The sequence below is a fragment of the Dermacentor variabilis genome, chromosome 11, assembly GCF_050947875.1.
Source record: "Dermacentor variabilis isolate Ectoservices chromosome 11, ASM5094787v1, whole genome shotgun sequence".
NCBI lineage: Eukaryota > Metazoa > Arthropoda > Arachnida > Ixodida > Ixodidae > Dermacentor > Dermacentor variabilis.
This window is the reverse complement of record NC_134578.1, coordinates 70,753,815-70,780,476: the sequence shown is the minus strand read 5'-3', so window position 1 is coordinate 70,780,476 and position 26,662 is coordinate 70,753,815. Positions and strand designations below refer to the sequence as shown.

At 44.4% G+C, this 26,662-nt stretch overlaps 1 protein-coding gene across 1 annotated transcript; it reads left to right on the top strand.

The window, feature by feature from the left end:
• The first annotated feature begins 148 nt into the window (after positions 1-148).
• LOC142563137 (putative lipid scramblase CLPTM1) lies at positions 149-26,354 on the top strand. Its single transcript, XM_075673683.1, has 13 exons — positions 149-374; positions 2,600-2,830; positions 5,818-5,976; positions 6,739-6,856; positions 9,617-9,702; positions 10,551-10,668; positions 13,108-13,210; positions 15,215-15,447; positions 17,311-17,486; positions 18,658-18,768; positions 19,653-19,788; positions 22,157-22,324; positions 24,596-26,354. The coding sequence occupies exons 1-13, from the start codon at positions 300-302 to the stop codon at positions 24,790-24,792; spliced, it is 1,911 nt and encodes a 636-aa protein (XP_075529798.1). The 5' UTR covers positions 149-299; the 3' UTR covers positions 24,793-26,354.
• Positions 26,355-26,662: the final 308 nt, after the last annotated feature.

The window sequence follows — 26,662 nt, the reverse complement described above, 5'->3', positions numbered from 1 at the left end:
AAAAAAACTATTAAATTTTAGGGAACAAAATTAGTCGTGTACCTCAGCCGTGGGGGCTTGTTGAATTCTTTTGGGAGGTTTACGGAAAGAAAATCCTTCGGTTTTTTTTCGGCATTTAGCGCAATGTCAAAAGGCGTCCAAACACATTGGGCGAGGGTCGATCGTCGCTCTCTCGCTCGCTCATCGCGAATCGCTGCGGCTGGGGGTTTCCATCATTCGCGTCGTCGCAACTGATTGTGAATATACCCAGCGGCGATCAGAGCGAGCCCCGCCGCCTCGGCCACAAGTCCGCCTATGCGATGACCGAAACAGTGAATTCCACAGCGCTTGTACGCTCAAGCAATGGTCAAGTTTCGAACCAAGCGCAAGATGAGGTGAGCGACTCCTCTTACGACTCCGGTCTCCCTTTCGCCCCCTCCTCATGTAGTGTGTGTTTTTTTTTCTTCTGTCTTTTAATCCGCGGCGGTTCGCCGTGTCGGTCAACTTTCGATTTCCTGTGATCTGTGCACGTCGCATTGCGCGGATACCGGGCCCGTTTGTAGCGAGAATGAATTGCACGGTGTTTCCAAAACCAGCGCTGTTCTCTGAACTCTACTGTGCCGTCTGACTTTGCCGTAGTGCTGGAGCGGAATCGGCCGAGGGAAATTCCGCTTCTGCAGGCAATAATCAAGTGCTCGCTCCAATTCTGTTCGGCAGGTGTTTCATTTCCTGCGTTTATACAGTGGAGCACGCTGTACCTGGTGTTGAGTAAACGTGAGACGGGGCATGCCCCATGGGATGGTTTCAAAAGTGCAAGTGGTACTGGCCCATTCATTAGTCATAAAAGGGAAAAAAGAAAAAAGGACCTACGCTTGCAATAATGTCTATTATTTCAAGGAGCGTGAAGTATAACTTGGCCGCTATAAGTATAACTCGCTTGAACACGCAGTCGTCGCAATGTTACGAGCTTAAGTCAAGGCCTTTAGAAATATCCGTGCACGCACTGCTTGACTCCGTTTTATTTTTTTTATTTTTCGAGATATTTCGTTTTACTTCCCAGGAGTGACGTGCCATTAGTGTACGGCTAGAGCTGTAAGGTGCGCAGTCTGTATGGGCATCATAAAAAGAAAAATGACCTGCAGAGATAAAAACGCGTGGTAACTTCGTGACCTTCGTACTCGGTCTCATTCTCATTGATTATCGTTGTCTGTGAGCGGTAGTTCGTTGCGCCCAACCATACACGGTGAGTCGGCACGTTTAAACAGTTAAAAAATAGTATAATAAAGTGAAGTTGTGTAGCACATGACCGTGCTACAGTCTGCGCCGCAGGTGTTCGCTCAAAGCGCTGCGCCAGGAAAAAAAAAAAAAAAAAAAAAACATGGGGCAATGGCTGTGACGTCACGAAGAGCGGGACGCATAGTGCTGGCACGTTGCCGTTTCCTCACGCGCCACTGTTCAAGGCCGCATCTTTCAAGTGGTGTACTCTATGGAGAGTTTACCATCACTGCGAAAGTCCTGTAGATATGGGAAAGCCCTGTGGATGTCAGTTTCGTAGCTTCTGTGGTCACATGTCCGTCACAATGCGACCATAGGAGTTAAGGCCGGAGCTCACACGAGATGGAAACCTTGCTTTCGGCAAGCACACATCATTTGGAAACTGGAAATATTTGTGTGGAAAGTAGGAATGTGGAAAGCAGCACAGGTGCTTGGCTTCTGTTAGTGTCCTTTTCCAAGGTGGTGGGCAATTATTATGAAAGATCTGCTCTGCTGAACAAAGTTACCATAAAAATGAACAGGTAGGTACTTTGGTAGTGAAGCACAGAAAAGCTGGCTTGCGACTCCCTATGGCAGCACTGCTGTAATTGAGCCCAGTCTTAGCTAACTTACTCTTAGTGTGCCATTTACACAACATTTCAGGGTTTTTAGCCACTCCAGGCAAAATCAAGTTACTGTATTATTCTCTGTTCTGGCACCAAATTTAGGTCTATCATATAAAAATGTTAAATCTCGCGTCGTGAGGCATTGTTAATTGCAGTGGTAAAAGTTGGCACAAAAGTTTCTGGGTGCCATTTTATTGTTATGTGACCGATCACAGATAAGAAGATGTGGATAAGAATGCAAAATGGAGTACAGTTTGCATATAACAAAATTTAACACTGTTTGTAGCATGCGGGGGAATCATAGTGAGGGGTTGGGGCGCTGCACCCCTCCTGAAGTGCCACCTCTTAGACTGTAGTGCGAAACATTTCTGCAGGCTTGAAGAGAATAGGTCAGACCATGCATTGCAAAGATTGAAGCATCGAACCTGGGTGTGGAAGCCACATTTGGATGGGGATATAATCCAAGAACACTCATGAACTTGGACTTGGCCGCATGTCAAAGAAGCCTATCTAGGGGTTCAAAAATTATTTGTAGTCTTCGTAGGTGTGCCATTGACACCATAACCGGATGTTGGTGCTAAAGCAGCTTGCATGTCCCTCACTTGTCGGGGAAAGAGTTTGTCGTTTTGTTGGCGACGGATGATCACGTAATGCATAGCCCATGACGTAGAGTTAAAATGATTCGGTGTTACATTTTCTCTCGTTTGATAAATGCTGTATCACATTTCTGTCTTCTGCAGGTCCCAGCAAACAACAATGAAAACCAGGAGAACATTGAGCAGGCACCGCAGCAGCAGCCAGCCTTCTCCTATTGGTCAGTCTTCAAGGGCCTGCTGTTTCGTGCGGCCATCATATACTTCATGACCAGCTGGTTTCGTGGCCAGCCAGCCAATCAGAATGCAGCCGGCGGGAGCGGCCCTCAGGGAGTTACGCCTGCATCATCTAATCTCTACCCAAATGGAACGGTCATGGTGAGAGCTCTCGGATAAATCTAGCCAAATATATCCGTGTGAAATTAGTTTAGAGGGGCCCCGAAACGGTTTTTGAACATAGTAAGGAAACGCTGCTGATCTATCGTAGAGGCTGCTGTGAACATGTGAGCCAAATATTACTGCACTGCATGCAGCAGGAAATGTACAGTACTGTGTCAAAACAGCGAAAAATTGCTTGCTCTCGCTTCCTCAATGAAATTGTGTAGCGTTACCATAAGGCAGCTGGACCCACCAATGCTATTGGCTGATTTCGGCATCGCAAGAGCATTCTCACTAATGAATAACTGCAAATTTTTAATTAAATATATGAAACACATATATATGGCCTGGGATCTCAGAAAGACAGAAAAATAATTTAAGTCTTTGCACTCCAGGTCTACAGAGGACAATCGCGCGTAGTTGTGTCTGCTGTGTGTGGCCACCATGAGGTGCCGCAACGAGTCTTATTGCTGCCTCAACACTCCACCTTCGGGCAGGATATTGCCTGCTTGGCTTCTCCGCCATCTAGCTTCCAGCCTGCTAGCGAGTACGAAAAGAGAGAGAAAGCCAGTGCGATAACTGCACCTGTAGCAGAAGTGTTCTTAAAATGTTTGCAGCATGACATTCGTGACACAATGTCCTTTAATAGGGAGGCCATTCAGTGGTTAGGTAGAAAAGTGTTTCAAGGCCCCTTAATTAGTCGTAGCATAAGAAGCCAACAGACACTGACACCAAGGACAACATAGGGGAAATTACTTGTGCTGAATAAATGAAATGACGAAGCGATAAATTAATGGGGGCCCCTTAATTTTAGTTTTTGGGCCCCTCAATGGCAAGAGTAAATCTGTTACGACTGATAAAGTGCCTTTTAAAGACTGTATCGTCATTAGTTTGGTGGGAAAATGGTGGCATATTGCTAAATAAACAGAAAGCTGGAACTTCCTTTCTTTTTTTTTGAGTGGTCACTTCTGCATTAGTGCAGCACTGTGATTTTAAGGATTTCAAGGTATTTTCAAGTGTTCTGACCACGTTTTTGATGCCATTCCAACTTCCCATTAAGCGGCTTCCTTATAATGTGAACAGTAGAGGCACACATTGAATTATTCCAGATTGCGCATGAGGTTTATGTTGTGCCAAAAGAGGACTTGGTTGCAGAGGAAAGTGCGACTGAAGGGGCCGCACGATTGTTATGCTGCTAAACTCGCTCGCGATGAATGCATAGTGCTTTATATTAAATATCATATTAGCATGAATATAAGACGAGTTTCTTTTCTATCTTTGCCCCAAAATTTCTGGCTGCAGTCACGCCTTGTGTTGTATGTATTTGAGTTCGTGAAACAATTGTGAAACAAACATAATGCACTGCTTTTGTTTTAGTCTCACTCACTTGCGGTGCCCTCTGTTCCCACCGTCACTTTGCCTTCAGCAAGAGCGGCGAGCTGGAAGTTGCCACGGTGCATTTTGCCCCGTCTTTCTTCGTTCGATTTAGAACGCTGTTAGCGCTGCGCCAGTGTGGTTGCAGCGTATTACAATTGCAGGCGTGAGCAAGACGGTAGGCACGTGTGTCAAGCCAGCAGTCAACCGCGCAATCCGTGAAAGGGTTTGCCATGTTTGATTGTGTCCTGGACTTTTCAGGAGTGCTGTTAATCAAATAACCTTGGAGGGTGTTATTAAGGACAATGCTGTTCTCACCGACAGTGACTTAAGACGTCAGCAGTTGTCCTTGCACTTTATTTTGTGATGCCAGTGCGCAGTAACGATGAATAAAGCCGCATCCACTTTTATGCATCACTTCCGTTCTTTTTTGTCTGTGTGTGTTGTAATCGTGATATACTCTTTTTCTGAGAGTCAGAATTTCCCCCCCGCATGTTTCCCTAGGGGCGAATCCCCAGGGAAACATTTCGCTAGGGGCAAATCTGTCGATAGGTACTGTCCACGTGTGCCGTTTGTACAGCTTCTCAGCCATTGTGAGAATAAATGACGGTGCATGCATTTGACCATGCTGGCGACGCAACGAAGGTGCATGGTGTGTGTGGCACACAAGAGAGAGTGCAGTGGCTTGCGTTTCTTTCTTTTTTCTTTCTCTTTTTTCGTTTCGAGGATTTTGCATTCCTTTGCCTTTTGGCGTAGACACCCAGTAGCCAGGTTTAATTGTTATAACCAATTATGCGGCGCGGGAACTTTGTAGTAAGCGGTTTATTTTACCACAGGACACGCACAAAAAGGTCACTGGGCCACAACTTCTCATTGTTACATCCCATATACTGTTAAAACTAGCATTGAAGTGGGTTCAACTGTGTAACGAACACATCTCAAAAGCTTAAGCTCATCATAGACCAGTTTGTGTTGGATTACCTCATATAGTAAGCTAATTTTAGTGCATAAGCCAGTTTGTTATAAACTTATAACCGTATTCTACTTAGAACCCTTGGAGGGTAAAGGGGCTACCCGGAATATAACTTTCTGTAAACTTGCATGCAATTAATCCTTTAACCCCCAAATGCCGGAAAAATGTACGGCTTCCCAAATTTTTTTCTGTACTCACAATTTTTTTCATCACTCTGATTCTGGAAACGTATTACTTGGTTGGTTTTTGCTTGGAATTAACATCAAAATTAAAAAAAGATGCTCTTTGGGGCAGCTTTCTCTCAATGCCGACACGCACTTGTCATTAGCAGTGGGAGCAGCGCAACATCGGGCTGAATGAGTGTGATTTGCTATTGGTGATATTGATGCAACCTCCCATGATGATTACAGCTTTTTTCACTTATTTTGTGGACACAAAACAGTGCCATGTGGACAGTGCTTTGGTCAGTGTTTCTTTTTTTTTTTTTTTTTTTTTTTTCCGTTATTAACTCTCACAGTGCTGGGTGTTGGACAAGCGTTGCATGAGCAGCTTTTATAACCCGTGGCTATATTTTAGAGTGTGCAGCTTGGAACTTATAGTTTCGTTTTTGTCTATTCCTCCCCAAACTGCTTGATTGCAGGACATGTATGTGTACATCGCGGAGGACTCAACCTTTAACCGGTTTGATGACCCAGAAGCCCTAGTGTGGAAAGAGCCAGGCATCGTTTATGGCGACTGGCATGGAGGACCCAACGGGGACTCCATTTACACCAAGGACACGAGATTTAGGCCGTCAGAGGCAAGTTACCTGCATTTTAATTTCACTTATTTTTCTACAATTCTAGACGCGGCCTCATGTCTACAGTTCTCACTGCGTTCTGGTGTTACACCATTTATTCTTTCTTTCTTTCTTTCTTTCTTGCTTTCTTCCAAGAGACTTTCAAAGAATATGACAAACCAGTTCCACAAAAGCCCTCAAGGCGCAGGAAAATTTGTGAAATGGAAAATTGTCATTCACAGGACCAGGTTGAAATTTTAGTCAACTGCAATGCTTCCTTCCTGAGAAACCCCAAATCAACTTTCTTTTTTTTGCGGCTTTATGCTACTGTCGTATGGATGACGCTTTTTCTTTTCGTGAGATTTTCAAAGAATTGCTTGTGGCAGGTTGCTCAATTCTAACTCTCCATGTGGATAGCCGGAAGAGGGCGCATGTCACACTTGCGGGACTGAAGCTGGATGGCAATGAAGTTCAAGTCTGTTTAACAAAGATCCCATGACTGGCAGAAGCTTGAGATGTTCACTGCCGAAATGCTCTACATAATATATTGGTGTCCCAGATAAAGGAATGGTTAAGATAATTTTATACATAATTAATTTGCTTTGAAATATTTGTATTCAACGAAACATAAAATTTGACTCAATTCAGTTTGCTTCCTGTCATGTTTATGCTGTCATGGGGCTTTCTTTATTCAGTTTTGAGGTGAGGCTACCCTCTCACATAGCTGTTATTCGACAAGAGGTAGGTGAAAGGAGGCCTAACTTTATTTTATCTGCATTTCAGAGGGTGAAAAACAACGGTACGATCTTTCTCCACGTATTCTTTGTGCTAAATGGCTACTCACCCGATCCCAAGGCAGGGAAGGACTACTCCCAGATGCATACAGTCTATCGCAAAAAGCGTAAGTGTACAGATCTACAAACTTTGCGTCCAAGTGAACGCAATTAATGGCTTGTTTTGGTGCTTAAATAACCATACTTGAAGGCTATTATTTGTTGCTTGTGGCTCGCCAAGTTTAACCAATATACTTAAACAGAGGCTGTAAAATGAATTTTTTGTTGTTTGCATTATTTCTACCTAATTTGACATCCTTTGTCTGACAATATTAAGTTGAAAATTGTTGGTTCATAAGAGTAATTTCATCTACTTGCCTAGGCATTAGAAAATCAGTATTGGAGCCAGCAGTTATTAATGTTAATTTAAAATGGGGTCACATGGGAGGTTATACCTAGCTCCATATGGGTAGTAAACACTGTGTCATGTGAATTCATTTTGTGTGAATTAATTTTCATCACAAATTTTAAATTACTCTTAACAATTGTCATTGCCCTATTGTACTCACACAGCAAACTACGTATTTGGCAAGGTATAGGGAAAAAGAAAGACAAGCAAGCAAAAAACACATCAGAGAAACCGTGCTGCTTGGTAAAATGGCTCAGGTCCACTTTCATAACTTGTTCTTCCTGTTCGTACTCAGCCTCCCTCCCACTTCAGGTAGCGAGTTCAGTTTGGTTTTTCTATTAGCTTGCTCTCTATCTTAACTGCAACAGTTAACATTCAGAAGTGAGACTGGTCCAGTGACTTCAAACTTGCATCAAGCGTTGGACCACATACCAACTATGGCAGAAACAAGGCAGCCTTGTGTAATTGGTTGCCCTGGCTAAACAACTGGCTTCTTCTGCACTTATACAGATGATCCCAAATATATGAGCAAGGACGTATGGAATTACTGGCTACGTAGAACAGTCGCCACGTCCTGTTAGAAATTCCATGCAGGAGTATAGTGCTGTTTTACGCACTTACCAAACTCCCGTTCACTGCTGCACCTCGCCCCGGCAAGTGCGCCTGGTAATGGGGCTGTGATCACTTCTTGCGTCATCGGAAATATTCAGTGTCGATGAAATGGCAGAGGTTTTGGCAGGTGCTGTCAAATAGACAAATTTGAAAGGCAGTAGATGCCACGGAGGAAAAAATCGGCAAGGTGTGTGTCTCAGCTTTGCTCGCTGCAAGTGTGGCTGACTTGCGCAAACTGCTGCCGTTCATTGTCGGCAAAGAGAAGGTCGCCGTGCCGCTTCAAGAATGCGAAAAAGCGTCCTGTTCTGGTACACGTCCCACAAGACGGTGTGGATGACACTCAATTCTTTTAACTGGGTGTCTCCACGCATGCGGTGCTGAACTGGAGATGTCAGCATCACCGGGTTTGTCTTCTTGCAGACTTGGTGTTTCCACACGTGGCGTTTTAGGGTTCCGCAAGCGGGCGAAACGTAGTTTAGAGGGGTCTTGGTTTCGTAGCGTCAGGTGGTTCCTTTGTTCTCGCCACTGAGGAAAGCTACATTTTTCATCTGGCATCGGCACAGATGTTAGGATCGCCTGATTTCTCCTGCACAAAACAGACAGTAACTCTTCCCAAACATTATGTTATGAAAGTGCAGCTTGAAACGTCACACCTGTGTGAAATTTTAGTTGAAAAATTGAGCAATTTATGTGGAAAAGTTGTGTATGTGCGAATTTCTTATTGATGCAACGCTGTACATTGTACAGTACTCTGCATAGGCTGTACTTGGTTGTGCACTGAGTGAAGGGTCAAAGGTTAGTGAGGCGATTCGAGTGATGTAAATTTTAGCCCATGGGTCATGTATTGGGGCTGGGGTGTGTGAACATTCTAAACTTTTGACTAATGAATCAAATAGTCCCTGTTCGTAAAAGCGAATATGTTCTTTTTTTTTGGATAGTTGTCGAATATTTCAAAACCTCAACTGTGCACAATCAAACATGGAATTGGAGCAAATGTACGACGCCTGTCATCCCCGTGGGCATAGTATAGGCACAAAACGAGAATTCGCGCGGTGGAGCAGGCTACGTCACTCGGGGAGCCAGACATCACCGGTTCTGCTGCAATAATTTGCACTTTCCAAAGAGTCCTTTGTATGCAAACAAACTGCTTACTTGTTCCTAATGCTTCATTTGTGCTTTTAAGAAACAACGCTTCATAACGTACAGTGTGATGCCTGAACCTTGCTAATGTTAACGAATACTAGAATGTAAACATAATTTTATATGAATTGTGACAATGGCTCTTCGCCATTCAGAAGTATTCAATATTCGATTCAGTTTCAAGATTTACCACTACATGTTAGCACATGCCTAATTGGGACCTCCTTCAGCTCGGAAAAGTTTGGGTTTTCCGCCAAGACTGCTGGCACTCCATAAATTTTCTACCCTCTACCATGCGGATGCATAATCCTGTGCCCTGCCTGCAAAGCCTCCTGAATTTTTCGTACTGTTCACAAATGTGGGCTTGTTTTATGATTTTTACTGATGTTGCATTAATATTTGTAAAAAAATATTTTTTTTTTATGAAAGCATTTTGCTTTTCAGTCTCTGAACCTAGTGTTGATAGCCTTATGCAATGGGGGTACTTGCTTCAAGCAAGTTCATACAGAAAAATTCCTAAAGCAGGCGATGTCGGCAACATCGGAGTTGCGGAAAAAGCCGCTGCGATCAAAAAGCGATGTGTGACTTATTGGTATTGTGTCCGTGGGATTTCACAGATTTTAACGTTTACAGGTCGGCAGGCATGCCATACTGTGATGTGCTTTTTTTTCCTTTTTCCGGACTGCGTGCTCATCCATTGTTTTTTCCTGTTCTCTTTTGTTCCTAGAGTTAAACAAGTACAAGAAGTTGCGGTACAAGCGCACCCAAAACTTGCTCACTGGTGAGACGGCTGCGACACCAGAAATGATAGAGGTGCGTGCCGAACTTACACCGTCTCAATGCAGTCTTTCAGCATGTGGTAAGTGTGCTGAAGACAAAAAAAAAAAAAAAAGCATTTCAGGGCAGTGGCAGCACATAAAAAACAGTCTGGACTGTGGGGTTTTATTTGGGCCGCACCTGCAAAGGAAAAGCCAGGCACATTTAAAACGGATGTTGCTGCCACACAACATTTATTTGTTATTGCTCTGGAGCAAGCAGTTAACCACGCAACGTTGCATTGGCCTTTATACGCAGGGTCCTTTGTTTCCAGATTTTATCAATTTTTTTTTTTTAAATTATGGGGGTTTGAATCAGGTGTTCTTTTTTACGAGGAAAAACCGTGTAGAAATTGCAGTTTTTATTATCTAGCAGACAAAGTCTGGGATATTTCTGCGGCGAATGTTTGCGAATCCTCATTGGAAGGCATTATTTACCATTTTTAAAGCAACCGCGAAAACAAAAAAATAGAGTCGTGGATGGCAGTTCCTTGTCTACGTTGCTCTCTCAATTTTTTTTTTTTAACGAAGGACAACAAAGCCCAAAGCACACAGGCCTGCAAAGCACGCCTGTGTGATGCTTCTTTCTCATCTGACGAGCCAGTCTTTATGTACATAATCATTTGCGTTTTGAGCAATTGTGTCTCCACCCTGCACTTGTTGGGCCCCTGAATGTGCCTGGGTGTCTTGATTTCAATGTTCCAGTAATCATGACTGGTGTTAGTACCACAAAGCTCCCTACTTCGTGTAGACACTGTGGTACTGTCATCAGCGCCTTTATGCTCCTGTGTTTACTTGTTCGCCATCTCTGGTGCTTTCTTGATGTCCTCACCTCTGTCTGCGCAGAAAGCTGAGGCCATGAAAGAAGAAATCTTGTCCCACTGGCACCCAAACCTGACCATAAACATCATAGACGACCACACCCCGTGGACACAGGGCCAAGTGCCGATGCCCGTCGATCAGTGTGAGTTGAATCCGTCTGCCCGATGATGGTAATGCGCTCGACATGCAGTGGAATCGCAAGTTAGGCGAATTGGGACATGTCTGCATAAAATTTGTACTCTGTAAACATAGCAGGCAATAATACGAAGGCTAGAGGGACTTCTTTCAATTCGCACGTGTGACCAAAAAATGAGCATCACCCATGGAAAAAGGATATAGGCACACATGTTGTAATTTCATTGTAAAGTTAAGCCTAATACTTTTATGTCACAAAATATGGCGTAATTATTATATGGACAGCATTGGGGATATTTGGGACGCGATCGGAGATCTCACGCGATTGGTCTAGGCCAATCGCGTGAGACATGAATGTGTTGTAACTCACCCAGCCAATTTTATGAAGATTGAGCTCTTTTTCCAGCACTTGATTTAATTTGCGCTTCTTACTTTTCCTATTACTTTGAAATGCATTGGCTGGAGAAAACTTGCTTACCACCAGAAAGAGTTGCATAGATCAACGATTTTCTGTGCAGCTCAGGCACTATATACTGCATTATGCTCACAACATACAGAATGACAGCCAATCAGGAAGGTATCGCTTGGTCTTTGTCATACAGACGTTTATTCGTAAGTTATTCATGTTCTAGTGACCAAAAGTGTCCTTGCAACATTTCTTGGACTGTGGAAACAATGAAAACCTGCGTTTAATGAAATCGTCAGTTTAACGAAGTTTTCAGCTTCAAGTGTGCTGTTGCATGAAAGTCTGAACATGTCATAGTACAGTTGAACCAACTTATAACCATACCGGTTTTAACAATATATTGGTTATAACAATGAGAAGCTGCTGCACCGTCAACTTTTGTATGTTTTCCATGGTGAAATAACCTGCTTACTACAATGCCCAGATGCTGCATTATCAGTCAGTCTGGCTGCTGGGTGTCTGAGCCGAAAGGTAGTGAAATGCGAAATCCTTGAAAAGAAAAAAAAACAAAACGAGAAATTCAAGCAGCTGCATGATGGACCGCTGCTCCAACAGCTGCCGCACGCTCATTTTCCAGCCATCTCCGTGCGGCTCTCTCCCGTCGCCCTTCCACCCCTCTGAACACGAATGGGCTGCGCCCATAGCTCTACCTCGCCCCACCCTTCGAAACACGAATGGACCACGCCAACTGCGCCGCAAGCAGATTGCTCGCATTTTGATCGCTGGCTCCTCGTTCAGCGCAGTTCTGTGAACAGCTTAATCGCTCGTGTTCGTCTTTGTTGGTTGCGTCGAAGTGGTTCCTGGCCACGCGGTGTGTCGGTTTCGCTTGACTCGCCGCCGAAAGAGAAGATGGCTGATCCGCCCGCTGATCATCGGCAATGCACGACGTTGCCGGTGAAAAAAAAGCGCACGGCTATAGATTTGGAAACTAATTGCTTCTAACTGATGAGATGATCGTCACGAACGTGCTTGCATCGCATAGCGACGGTGACGACGGCAGCGATTACGCGGTAGGGCAGGCTGCCTCAATGTTGTCCTTACAGGAGGTCCTGCAGACGATTCAGTCCCTCCGGGGCTTCGTTTTTGTGAGGAACCTTCTGCTGCACTATGTCGAGCACCTGTATGCATTGGAGAAGGATGTCAGCAAGCTTCGTGTAAAGCATGCATGGCTGACGGACATAGGCTTTTCTCATGCAAGCCAGTGGGAAGTACATGGAGAGGTGCCTGTGGCGATCTTTCCTCAGCGTTTCTTCTGGATTTCTCAAGCTGACAGGCTGCCGCGGCAACCTTCTTGCAATATTTAAAAGGCCCCTTTTGGGGCCACCAAAGCAAGGCGGTGCTCGCATACCACTTGCCACCCGTGACACCTCTTTGCAGTTGTTATAGCAGTGCCATTCTTTAACGCTGACAGCCGCGGCTTGTTACACGTGATTGGAGCGCCCAGGAAGCAGTTAAACGAGTAAAAACACTCGGCAGCCGAGCTGAGGAAGGTAGTGGGTAGGGGCACTGGCCTCCCAACCTATATAGTTTTCTCACATCAGCTCTGCCATCCTCCTATTTAGATTTTTTTCATGCAACCCGGTTATAACAAATATCGGTTATAACAGTGGAATTTTCGTGGCATATTGTTATAAGTGGGTTCGACTGTATGCCTATGCCTGTAAATGAAAATTTGGGTCATTAGGTACAATAATGAGAGCGGAAAGTCAGCGTAGCGTCTGAGAGAAAGTTCGTGCTAGTGAAATTTATTCTAGTGAATTACGAGTGCAATTTTGGTGGAAGACAGTAGAGAGTTCAATGACCATAGGGGTGACATTACTTCGTGATTTCACTGTATCGCAACAACGCGGTTACATTTGGTAGTCTCGTGTACTAGTCATGACAGTAAATGATTCAGTTGGTATTTTACAGTATGACACGGTACTTCCAACAGTACTAAAGAAAAAGTAATGCTTAGCTGCGAACTTTATCTACTTTCAGATGTAGAGTTTGAACCTACCACGGGAAAGTATTACCCCATTGTGTATCTGAATGACTACTGGAACCTTGTTCGAGACTACCAGGCCATCAACGACACCACAGAGTGAGTTCCAGAGATTTCAAAGCTGATAAAAGCAAGAAGCCTCAGGCTAGAAATGTAGCATGTTGGAGTGTTCACATGTGCGAAATGTGTTGCTATTACCTGCTAGTTCAGAAATATGAGGCTGGAATGCCATTACAGCTGAACTTATTAGAAATAACAAAAGTAAATTTAAAATTTGGCTGGCCATGATTTATTTCAGGGATTATTCTGGTGCTATAAAACGGAAATGCATGATCTGAGAAAATACTAATTGCAGGAAAGTGAATACAGTAGAACCTTGTTCACACGCATTGGAAAAAGAAAAGCGCGAGAAAAGACGCACCAACTGGGAAAGCGTTTGATCTGAAGTTGCTGAAAAGTGTGACGCTCGATTCCAGTTGACATCTACGTATTGCGAAGCGCTGTGCAAATCGTTGGAGCATGAGATGCCGACGTGCGCCAAGCTGGTGGGACCCATGCTACCCAAGATGCGCTTTGTCATTGTTATGGCTTCTGCAAGCTTGAGATTGCGCTCCTCGAAATTTACCTGGGTCAGCAGCTTCTTCGAGTGGGGTGTATTGGCGGGAAGTATTAGTGTGTCCACTAAGGATCAGATTGTTGCAGCACAAGACTCCGACACAAGTCGAGATGGTGGTGCCTCAGCTACCTGTGACGCACGCTGTCATTTTCCTCGTTGCTTAGGGTTTTAAGATGGCGACAAGAAACTGAAACAAGATCGAGCTGGCGGATGACGCCAGAATACGATGCCACCAGACCGGCGCATGAAGCTCACATCACGCCACCTGCAGCAAGGAATGGCAATGTGTTTGGGTTATTGACTAATAAAACTGTGCCGTACTCTTCCAACAGCGCTGTACGCCTCATACGCTGTGTTAACAGATGGGCAAAGATGCTTGCCGCTGGAAGGTTGGTGGCGTTAGCTGTGAATGCGACCTGCGAAGACCTAGTAGGTGGTACTGAGTGCTTGCCAGCGTTTTCGCGAGATGGGCAGATGAGTATTGCGGGGAAGCTGCTGCGGCGGGTGGCTACTGTTCCCGGTTGTGCCCGCCTTGCGCTTTCGTTTTTTGCTTACATGGTGTCTAGAGGCCGGGCAACATATCATATAATCGCAGTTTGGCAGTGCACAGAACGTTGGTGGTGAAAGATTGTGTTTTCCAGGAACGCATGAGCCAGTAAAGAAGCAGTGTAAAATTTTTGCAATATTGGGTCATTGTTTATGTTCTCGATTGCGAGCGTTGGCGCCAAGAAACCATAACTAACGAGCCCGTATCAACAAGGTTCTGCTGTATCTCTTTGTGTGTGCGTGTGATCTAACACAGTAGCTTAGTGGCTTGGCCTTTGCGCTGCTAAGCTTGAGGTCGTGGGTTCGACTCCGGTTGTGGCGGCCATATTTCGATGAGGATGAAATATAAAAATGGTTTTGTACTTCGATTAAAGTCCATGTTTAAGATAAATCTCTGGGGGTCAGAATTAATACAGAGTCGCCCACTACGGTGTGCCTCGCAATCAGATTGTGGTTTTGGCACATGAAACCCCAGAATATAGCCTAAAGATTAACTTTTCTTTTGCTGTGTCTTTTGGCAGTAAAAATGCCAAATACTTGCTTGAAATGCCACATTCTGGATGCAAGTATGCGTCTTGGCATGGCTGACCTGCAGCCAGCAAGTCAATCTGCCACCCCCATGGGATCACACCAATTGCACAGTTGTGTGTTAACGACAGTGCAAAGCATGTGTTTGTAATTTAGCTTTGTAATTTGTAAGTTGTAAATTTGTAATTTGTTCTTGTGCTGTGTATTGGCACTACAAGCTGCCACCGGGTGATCAAATTTGGCAGGAGATCCTTTGCTGGCCGGTTTGAGGCATCAGGCTTGCGTTCTTTTCGCAATGAACCCGGTCACAATTTTTTTCGCCGGTATCAGCATGTATGCTTTAAAATATGGGATCGAAGGACACCGCACCTTTGTCCTCTCACGCTGCAGGCTTCACTGTCCTCTGTGTGCAGGTGGCTTGATCTTCAGCTGACCTTCCAGCCACTGAGCATGTTCCGGTGGCAGCTCTATGTGGCGCAGGGCATGCGGTCGCTTTCCTTCTTCGGCCAGGACCTGATGGAGGAGTCGGAGGAGGACAAGGACTCTCTCAAGGAGGCCTTCCTTGAGACCTCGCCCTACCTTCTGGCCGTCACTGTCGTCGTCTCGCTGCTGCACAGCGTGTTTGAGTTCCTGGCCTTCAAGAGCGGTGAGTGGCAGCTTAAGTTGATTGCAATTGATTCATCGGCTTTAATGTCCTGAATGCAGCACTGGGGCTATGGGAGACGCTGTAGTGGAACGCACTTCATAAGTTTTGAGTGCCTCGAGTTCTTTATGGTGTGTCCTAAGACAGACAGCTCCGCAGACAACTGCGATTCCATGGTCCGTCCAGCTGAGAATAACATCAAGACAGCGGACGAGGCGAGCCGGTGACAAAGTCGAAAAGATGTTGTTACTCTCTACTCCACACTTTCCGCGAATGCTTGCAATGGACTGGTTTGAGAGTTAGCGCCAAGACGGAGGTTGCGAAAAATGGATGGTTAGCTGCCTTGGTTGTTTTTTCCCACTTGGACAATCGTGAGTATTGGTTACCTCAAAAATGGTCTTGTTGGTAAAAATGCAGCACTTCTTGCCCGACATGGAAAGCATTTTAGGCTAAATCCACATTGTTTCACTGCCAGAAACTGGATGTGAGAAATAGTTTGGCATTTTCTGTCTATGCGCATCATGGACAAGGTGCTGTCAACAGCAATCAATGACATGTCGTCACGTGATGCGCCTTCCAGCACGGAAAATGCAGACTAGTTCCATCATGTAGGTACACTCTGGCGGCATCGTATTTCGGTGTGGCCCACCAGCTCGCTTTCATTTGTTTCCTGTCGCTGTCCTTAAACACTGCACAATAGAAAACAGACGGAAGTGCATCACCCGCCGCTTCAACCTTGCCAGATCAGCAGGCCTCAGCGTCTTGTCTCGTGCTGCAATGATTCACTCAATGCTTCGGATTGATGTCTACTGTAGTTGAACCTGCAAAATTTTTTTGAGATTTTAGGTCATACATTATTCCGCATTTTATGTCTTTCTTTCTCACGCCTTTTTTTTTTTCAAAACCTATTAACGAGTTTCAACTGTATTTCGACGAAAAGGGAACCGTTTGATTGATTGCAAGAAATTTCTCTAAATTTGGGAGAGAGTAAGAGAAATGTTTGAGCAAAGAAGGTATCAGGAAATTGTAGTTCGGTGCCTGTTACAGCATTGAACAAAAGAAGGAACAAATCTAATAGAACTTGTTCTTGAGCTAATTAGTTTACACATGCATGTTGAACAAGCGCACACCTTAGATAGGACAAGGAAGTAGGCACAAGACAAGTGCTGTGTGTGCACTTAATAAACCTGCAAGAAACAAATTCTAAAGCACAACCAAAGCAGAGCCATGGGGGTCACCGAATGTATTGTTGTTATAGCATGTCACTGTCACTAGCATTTCCTTTTTTAATTCTGGGGCTTTATGTGCCAAAATCGCAATCTGTCATGAGGCATACCGCAGTGAGGTGCTCTGGATTAATTTCGACTACCTCGGGGTTCTCTATGGTACACACGATGCACGGTGCACGAGCGTTTTTGCATATCATCCTCATCGGGATGTGACCGTCATGCCCAGGATCGAACCCGCGAATGTGATTAACATGTTGCTATGGTAACCTTATTGTTAAGGTAACCTGATATTTAGGTCGAAGCCAGGAGGAGAATCAACTGCTGCTGATGGTGGCAGCAAGGTTTTGCCTAGTGGCCCTACATGTTAATAATTAATGCTGTATTTTTCAGAACATGCTTAAAGCGTGCTAGGTGTGTGTTACTAGTTGGCCGTAGTACGTTTGCATCATTTGCATGCAAGACGCACATGCACTTCCGCTTTAGTTTTAATCACTTTTGTTAGACACTGAGTACTAAAAGAGCTGAACTGGCCACTGTGGTGATAGCACAGTGGAATTGGTGAGCTGTAGGACTTCACACTTCGGTTGTTTTTTGCAACTCGCATTGTCTTGACTTTCTCGCACATTTCCTCATGCAGACATCCAGTTCTGGCGCAACCGCAAGAGCCTGGAAGGCCTGTCGGTGCGTTCGGTGTTCTTCAACGTGTTCCAGTCGACTGTGGTGCTCCTCTACATCCTGGACAACGACACCAACACCCTCGTGCGGCTCTCGGTGTTTGTCGGCCTGCTCATAGACATCTGGAAGATACACAAGGTGGGCACGACGTTGACCACATGCACAACAAACGCAGTGCTATCTTCTAACTGATGTTTATTGAAAAATTAACAAAATACTGTCTAACGACTTTGTAATAAAGGGCATGGGACGTCGTATTGCTACCAACAGAGCAAGCTAAGCATGTCCAGCAGAAGAAAACCCGAATTCACACGATACTTAGCCCAACGACGTTGCTAATTTTCTTTTCACGACCCACCGCAGTAATACGGTGACTATGGTGTCACGCTGCTGAGTTCGAGGTCACAGGTTTGTTTCCACCTGTGGCAGCTGCACTTTAATGGCGGCGAAACGCTAAGTAACCCGAGGTGTTCAAAATTAATCTGGAGTCCTCCACTACGGAGCCATGCAAGCTGCACCTTGAAAGCAATGAGTACTCTTATCGCCTCCCTTCTGAAAATACTTAGTTGGGGTGTGGATCACTATCACTGCTGCCTTCCTTGTCCTTTGCCTCCTTCCAGTTCTGGACGGTGTCGACAATGTTGAAGGTTGCCAGGTTTGAGCATATTATGTGCGTACGTTTATGGGGGAAATTGGGGGTGGGGAGGGCTATATTAGCTAGTGTGGAATACAAGCCCTTCCACATAGTCATTGTTGTCATTCCCTATGTGCGTCGCAGCTCAATGATGGCTGCGGATTGCAGGTTTGATACCACTACATCCATCTGTTGTAAAGTAACAAATCAGCCATTGGAAATTTCTAAGTTCCTTCGTTGTACAGGTGATTTTGTTGTAATAGTGCATCATTGTAGGAGTGTTAACAATACATATAAAAGATATAATTTGCTCGGGACATGTGGAGTACGTTGTTATATAGACTATTTTGTTGTAGTGGCGGTCTACTGTATGTACTGACAAAAAAAAAAGATAGGCAAACTGTGGAAAAAACAGAATCATAGATCAAACAACCTTGCTCAATGTTCTTTTGTCTATGTAATATGTTAACGTTTAAATAAATGTTTCATTTGGAAGTCAGCGCTGTGTTTGTTGCATGCATCTTTTACTATTTCTGCCCCAGCATTAATGTGCATTGGCAAGTTTAAGCTGAAAATGGCATTTCTGAAAGCGATTAATCCAGGTGGTGGCGCCAGTCCCCCTTTCTTTTTAAAATGTGCTTTGCAATGTTTTCATTGCAACAAACTTGTTTGCAGGTGGTGAACATTACAGTGGACAGAGAAAACAAGCTTTTTGGAATGTTTCCGCGGATTCGCATGACCGACAAGTGCACCTACGTGGAATCCTCAACACGAGAGTATGACATGGTCAGTATTGTTACCGTGGGTGCTGCAAATGCACATTCCAAGTCTGAAAGCAGCAGTGTTGTTTACAGTTGAAATTTGTTGTAATGAGGTAGAATAGTGGAAGCAAACATATTCATCTTGTATGATACTTGCCAGAAAAGTAGCTGCTGAGTTTGGTGCAAGTATTGCTTACGTCGCACACTACCTGTGTTTTCTTCTTTCATCCACATTAATGAAGATTTCATGCAACACTGCGGCTTGGGCATGCCCTTCTCTGTACGATGTTTCTATTAAAGGGCCCCTCACTAGGTTTGAAGATTGCAAAGAGACAAGTGCAATGTGTAGACCTTGTGCTGACAATTGTGCCTGTAAAGTGTCAAACCGCTGCATGGTGCGAAAACAGGTCAAATTTAAGATGGATGCCTGTGTGCTAGGCTTGTGTGATTATTCAAACTTTTTGGAATGTTCGATTGAATATTATGCTATTCGCTATTCGCTTACGCGCGAATTTCAGTATTCGAAATGAACGAATGTACATATTTTTTCGCAGGTTAAGCTGCCCCCCCAATTACAACACCCTGTAAAGAAAAAGAAAGACTGCACATATAACCTGTGGCAATAACTGCATAACGCCCAAATTTCCGTGAAAAGTCTCCATTCATGGATGCATGAATTGTCCGCTTTCTTCCCAAATGATGTAAATAAGCTTTTCTTTTTTTTAACCAGGTGGATTCCATGCAGCCTTTTTATTTCACCTTGTTTAGAAATTAGAAAATATTCAGTATTCAGTTTGATACTTGGAGGTTGTGCTTCTCAAACATTCAAATTTAATTTGATAGGAGATTTCGTTGTTTATTCCTCCCCCCTGGGTTACACCCGTTGAACCCGTGACTTGCCCACCACAGGTGGCGTTCAAGTACCTGTCTTGGGCGCTGTTTCCCCTGTTGGCGGCCTACTGCGTCTACTCCCTCATGTACCTCGAGCACAAGAGCTGGTACTCCTGGGTGCTGGGCGCCATGTACGGCTTCCTGCTTACCTTCGGTGAGTGCGGCTCGTTGCGCCATCATCTGCGAGGTGCTGTGGCTCAGTGGCTAAGATGAAAGCTGTGGAAAATTAGGCACACCACCGTCAGCAGCAGATATTCCTGGACAGCTGTGATTTACAAATATGCGCCAGCCCTATGACAGTCACCCACAGCAGTGCAGAAATAGAAACTGCACAAGTCAGCACAGTCAGCACTACCAAGACTGCTAGAACGCCCCCATTGCATTGTTCACAATTCTGACAATCTTTAAGGACTGAGAAAGAAGTTGCCAACAAAAGGTGGCTTTGCCTAAGATGCCACCTAAACCCTTGATTGGTCGACAAGTCTGCAAATAACGCAACGAAAAATTTGTGCATGCTTCAGGTCCTCAGTAACATTTGGCGACAATGTGCAATGTCATCTCAGGTATGCGTACAACGTAACTGCTCACTGTACACTTTATTGAATGCCACTGCCATTATCAACAAGCTTACATGTAGCAAGCATGACGACAGAATAAACTTCATTTGATCCCTCGTTAGTGTTGCCAGACAGTTGCCATTATGGTTCAAATGCGATATTAAAAAAAAAATTTAAGGCTAGTTTTTTACTGCATCAAATGTGCCCAGATTTCGCCCAGATGTGGGACGTATAATATTTAACATGCAATGCACAATTCAAGCGTGAAAATTTGGTGTCATGGTCCCTTTAAGCGTGTTCAATCAGCTGATTGGCGCACGTGAGCTGTTGAATGAGTGCTCATTGCAACTCCAATAAACTGCTAGAGCAAGTTGCTGCGGCACTAGATGTGTTTCGATCTACAGCATGCGCCTGCCGCAACAATAATGAAATTGTGTCACCGGGACGGCAAATGTTAGGTTGTGCATGCGGGCACGAGACATGCAATTTCCTTCCTTGCTGCTGTGTCCATCGGCTGCTGTGCAAGATTGCAGATGCCAAAAGCTGCTCAGTGCAAAGCACAGCCTTTATTGTCTACTGAATGCGCATGAAATGTAGACGCATGTTACCACATGTGTCTTGGGACAAATAGACTCTACATAAGGGTCAACTCCACACATACCACCAACCCCACTAATTTGGGATGCTCATTAGCTGCCGTGCTCGTTGCCAACTAGGATGTTGAAATTTGCATTTGACATATGCATTTACAAAAAAAATTGTTTTCATCCTTTAAGCGCAGGGCAACAAATTGACACTCGTGTCGGGGGCATTGGCTGACGCGTCTGCTATAGCCTCTTAGTTGTGTACAGATGTCGATGTCATGATGTTAGCAATTTCCTAGTGTCCTCCACAGGTGGTACGTTTTCTATTGTGTTCTAGCATTCTTTGTCAGTGAGAGGACACACACAGCATGTGGAATGGAGCGTCTGGTATGTTCTATGCAGTGTGCTCACCTGTGTAAGAATAGCTTTGCCTTGTGTGTCTTTTGCAACGTGTACGTTGAGCATTAAACCATCAAGCCGCTCTCGAAATCCTGTACATTTTTCACTGTGGACGAAGACAATAATAATGGCGATAACTAGCGTGCTTTATGCTGTGCATAGTTGTCACGGCAGTGTGACCGAGTCGAGGGTATGATGAAGGGACACGTGACAGCGCTTATTTTTGATTGAATCTGTTAACTGTGAAGTACTGTTTTGTGTCCTTTTGCCGTGCTTTTGCCTGAGACATACTGTGATGTATTTGTTTGTTTGTTTATTGATACTTTTAGCCTCACTTGAGGGCTTTTACCGGGGTGAAAATACAGGTCATAACAGTTGCGAATGATTTCGCGTGCATCTTTCATGGTTAACAAAGCGTTGCATTGATTACACATAATGCCTCACACAGTTGGCATCAATGATTGTAACAAGAAAAACAGTCTGTGAAAGCACGGCTTCTTGTAAAGAATAATTTGCTCAAAGCACTCCTTACCTGAGTAAGCAAATGAGTCTAATTCATTCAGAAAACTACTACTGAAAAGGAACTAACCTAATAATTGGGAAGCATGTTCCATTCTCTGATTATGCTAGCAGAAAGAAAAGCTATATAAGTGTTCGTTCTCGGAAAGCTGGAAGAAGTCTGACCTGTTAATTTTAATTTCATTATGAATAGTGAGAAACAGGAGTTTTAATTGGCCAAACATTGTCCATAATTCTAAAGCAGGAAGGGAAGGTTTGCGAATCTGCATAGTTCAGTCGTGGAATGACAGTGGGGTTATTCATTAAAGATGAACCTAACAGCTAGTCGCCGAACTCGCTCCAATTTATGGCGCATTTGTTGACGTGTAAGGGGCCTAAACTCTCTTAGCGTGCTCCGTGATAGCTGTAATTAGGGTCACATCAATGCCAACTTGCCTCGATTTTATTGTTTCTGTTTGTGCAGGCTTCATCATGATGACACCACAGTTGTTCATCAACTACAAGCTCAAGTCTGTGGCACACCTGCCCTGGCGTATGCTGACGTACAAGTTTCTCAACACCTTCATCGACGACATATTCGCTTTTGTCATCAAGATGCCCACCATGTATAGGCTTGGCTGCTTCAGAGATGGTGAGTCTCGGACTTCTATTTTGGCTCATGATTTACTCGTAATTGTGGAGTGCGCAATTAGAGACGTGTGGTACAGAATTATTACCCGAAATGCAGTGCACACTTCTGCAGTATTTCTACATTGGAACCCCATTCATTCGTTTTAGGAATAAATGCACCAAAATAACATACAATCTAAAGTCGCTTTAAAAAATTTGGCAGACGCAACTGTAACTGACGTCTACATAATTCAAACTGTTGCGTGGGTTGTTGCCGCGCGAGGCGCCGACACGCGCCAAGCTGGTGGGGCTTCGGCAAGTTTACGTTTGCGCTCCTCCAATTAGTCCTGAGTCAGCAGCTTCTTCCGGCGGGACATTTTTGGCAGTTTTGACCTGCTCGCTTGGCAACAATTGTTGCAGCATGACATGCCAGCGTGCCTCGCGCTGGTGCGGCTCGAGCGACCCAAGAGGCGCTTTGTCATTTTGGAGGGCAGAGGGAAAGCGAAACGAAATCGAGCTGGGGGGCGACAGCTGGATTACGGTGCCACAAGAGCGAAACATGACACTCACTTTGCGCCACCTGCAGAATGGAATGACGGCGTATTTGGTTTGCCCCTATTAAATGCATGCAGTACGCTTGCAGCAGCACGCAACAGCACGAGCCATGAAACAGATAGGCGAGGATGCTTATCTCAAGAGGGTTGGCGGCGCTAGCTGTGAATCCGGCGTGCGACGACCCATGAGGAGATTTGCTGGTACCGAAAGGGAATGCAAAATACAGGCCAGGGAATTCCCCCATCTAAAATTGCTAAACGCGATGTATCCCACTCGCTATAGGGCCAACTGCCCTTGGTGCAGCGGCCTACCCACCCTAATACATGTAATCGGGTGCGTACTAAGCATTCTCATAATCCAAACAACAGTAACGCAGTCGAGCAGTGGGACGCACAGGTTGCCCACTCCGACCTGGCAAGACAAAAGTCCTGAATTAGCCAGGTCGGGCAGGCGGCAGAGGTCAGTGGGGCCCTGGACTGAGGGACTTCGACCACCTTTCCTTTGAATCTTTTCCACTCTAATAAAGTTTCTCTCTCTCTCTCTCTCTCTCTCTCTCTCTCTCTCTCTCTCTCTATATATATATATATATATATATATATATATATATATATATATATATATATATATATATATATATATATATGATGTGTACCGGCATTTTCTTGTGACATGGACGTGCGAGTATTGTGAGGAAGCTGCCGTAGTGGGTGCCTCAGTTGAGTGTGCCTTGTGCCTTTTCTTGTTAACATGGGATTTAGTGGCTGGAAAACTAATCGTGCAGTTGCACTTTACCGAGGTAGTGAGGGTTGGTGCCGTAAGGTCGTGGTGTTTTCTGGGAATGCATTCACTGATAAAAAGAAGCTAACTGTATTGCCTTAGCTTTTGTGTTCTCTACTGCAAACGTTGGTGCCGGGAATTCTTACAAAACTGCATTTTATCAACAAAGTTCTACTGTACTTGCAATGTAGAGCAAAAACTCCTCTGGAAAATTATATTTAAGTTTTGCTGGCAGACGAAGTGCATCACAAACATTAAAAGGTGCGAGGGGAAATTACCCTCTAAAATACATTTTATTCATAATGTTTCCTGTCTGGTCATTTCTTCACATGTTTTCATGTATTTTCCACCATAATAAGCATGAACCAGCTGGCCCAGCAACAAGTAGTGATACGAAGCTACTTGTTGCTGGGCGTGTTTGTTGATTACTTGGGAAAGGCATAGTAGTGTACATTAGGTGCACACCTGACCCTTGTACTTTGGATTCACTTAATTTGTGTTACGATATGATATGGTAAATGATGTGATTTGAAGAATGCGTGCCAAGGGAGAGGAAACGCAGTCAACGATGGCAGAAAATTAGGTGGGGCGTTGAAATCAGGAAATTTGCAGGCGGAAAGTTGGAGTTGGCTAGCACAAAACAGGGGTAATTGGAGATCACTGTGAGAAGCCTTCGTGCTGCACTGGACATAAAAATAGGCTGATGATGATGATGGTAATGACCTTCACCAAGGCACATCCACAATGTGTGGTGACGGCAAAGAAGCATCATACGTGAAAAGGAAGGGAAATGCGCTTGATCACATGACATCATGCTGTTCAAGCAGCACAGGTCAGGCGGCCCAGCCTGACCTGCGCTAATCTAATCTAATCTAATCAAATCTTGTTCTATCTAATGTATCTATCTATCTAATCTAAATCTAATCGCTCTTGCGTGCCTTTTTTTCTCATCTTGTTGCAGACATTGTTTTCCTAATATTCCTGTACCAGCGCTGGATCTACCGTGTGGATCCGACGAGAGTCAACGAGTTTGGGACGAGTGCAGTCGACGATTCTGCGGCGTCTGGTTCGGAGCAGCCCAACGGGGCACTTCCGTCGTCCGACGGAGGAGACCCCTCCACGTCAGAAAAGCCAGGCGACCTCAAGAAGAACGAGTGATCTCCCACCACATCAATCACCTGTCACCGTGCCCTAGTTGTCTCTGTGTTTGGTCGCGTCTCGGTCATGTCTCTCGCTCTCCTTGCGGGCGTGACTCCTTGTTTATGTAAAGTGTGTTCATTTGCCAAAAAAAAAAACAAGTTGTGAGCTGAGAGGACAGCTTCTTTGGCAAGAGCGGTGGCAGACGGGTCCAGAGGAGCCTCATCTTGTGAATGTTAAGTAACAGACACAAAAAAAAAAAAAATAGAGACTGAAAAGAGAAAGAGGAACAGGAAGTGCAGTGGTGATATAAAACAAAGCTAGTTGTGCACTGTGAACTTAAAGACTGTGCCTCGTGTCATCAGAAAAAAAAAAACACCTTTCTGCACAGAACTGTGATGTAAAGATTTTTTTTTTTAATCCCTTGCTTTTGTGCCTTGTTATATGAGTGTACAGTTTTTTTTTGTTTTAATGAAAATGAAAGCAGGTTTATTGTTTTTAGCTAGTTCATTGTTTTTGTTGACCTTTTCATTTTTTGTTTTTGCTGATGGGCTTATTTTGGAGTTGAACACTAAAGCCATTTGATGGCCATAGTTTAGACGTCCTAGAGATGTGGTAGGAGCGCTTTTCTGGCTGAGAGTGCATCATGTGATGAACAATACCTTCTCCGATTCTTTCATTCTTTTTTTGACGAAAGAAACAAAAGCATGTTACACATAGATGACGTTAAATTATTTGCTGCCAGTCTGTCGTTAAGATGTTGTCATCTCACATTCTGTGCTAGTTGGCTCAAATTTAACTTTTTTTTTTCAGTGGTCGTGGCATTTATTGTGAATTTGCAGAGCACCATAAACATTTGCATTTGTGCGAACTGGCACACGCACAAAAAAAAATTCTTTTCATATGGTCACCGCGTGTGTGAAAGTGAAATTTTTCGCACAGCAGAACAGAGAGATATCTAGGCACCTGTGAGTGCTCGTATGGCCCAGTGAAGCTACCCATACGAATGTCTTAAACGTCATTTGTGCTTTTCTTAAGAAGCAGCTAAATAGAGGACATTCAAAACATTGCAAGCGGGATTCCCTAGTGTTCTAAACACCCCAGGCATGTTCGACATGTTGAGTGTCATGGTGGTTAGCAAATGGCATTTTTCGTACGACGTGGCGCATTGTGGGGGAAGCCTGCTTGTCGTGTTTGAATGTCCCTATTAAGGAAAACAAAAAAGTATTAAAATAAATGTTCACAGAGTGAAGATATGTTTAACACGCTGTTCTCTCTTGTCAGCACGGTGCATTTCGTTCCGAGGACGTGCCCTGTGCTTTCTGAAGTGCAGGTTTAACATTTTTTTTTTCTTCTGTACATAGGATCCATTGTATGTAGTGTAAAAAAAGAGAAAAAAAAAAAGGAAAATCCAAAAAAAGAAAAGACGCTGGCTCTTTGTACACTTGGAGAACCTGGTTTTTGTGTTAAACCTGGTTGGGAGTCTTTTTTTGTTATTTTTGCTTTTGCTGCATCTTTTGTATACCCATGTTTACAGTTGCGACGACAGCATAATTAAAACAAGCCCCCCATGCCACAGGTTACTGCGTTGTGGAGTGTTTCTTTCTTTGGTCATTTGTCCTGTGTTAGCTGCAAAATCTCCGAGTGCCTGAAATGAAGCCACCCATGTAGTTTCTTACATTGATACCTAGAGGGATGTCTGTTGCTGCCATTTGTGCTTTTCTTTAAAGGGTGCCCTAATGCCATGGGAATGCCAGGGTACGGAAAGTTTGACTTGCCTTGAGAAATACTTAGCCTAAAACAAGGTCATGATTGCATGCGTAAACCTAATTAAACTCCTGAGAAATCTGGCTAATGATGCTTACACTTGCGCCAGTTACCCACACGTAAT

What these genes read in the sequence shown, in the direction of transcription:
- LOC142563137 (XM_075673683.1), top strand. Translation starts at nt 300, where the DNA reads ATGACCGAAACAGTGAATTCCACAGCGCTTGTACGCTCAAGCAATGGT. An exon ending in ACCCAAATGGAACGGTCATG is followed by an intron (nt 2,831 to 5,817) that starts GTGAGAGCTCTC and finishes GCTTGATTGCAG; the next exon opens with GACATGTATGTGTACATCGC. An exon ending in CGGCTTCCTGCTTACCTTCG is followed by an intron (nt 19,789 to 22,156) that starts GTGAGTGCGGCT and finishes CTGTTTGTGCAG; the next exon opens with GCTTCATCATGATGACACCA.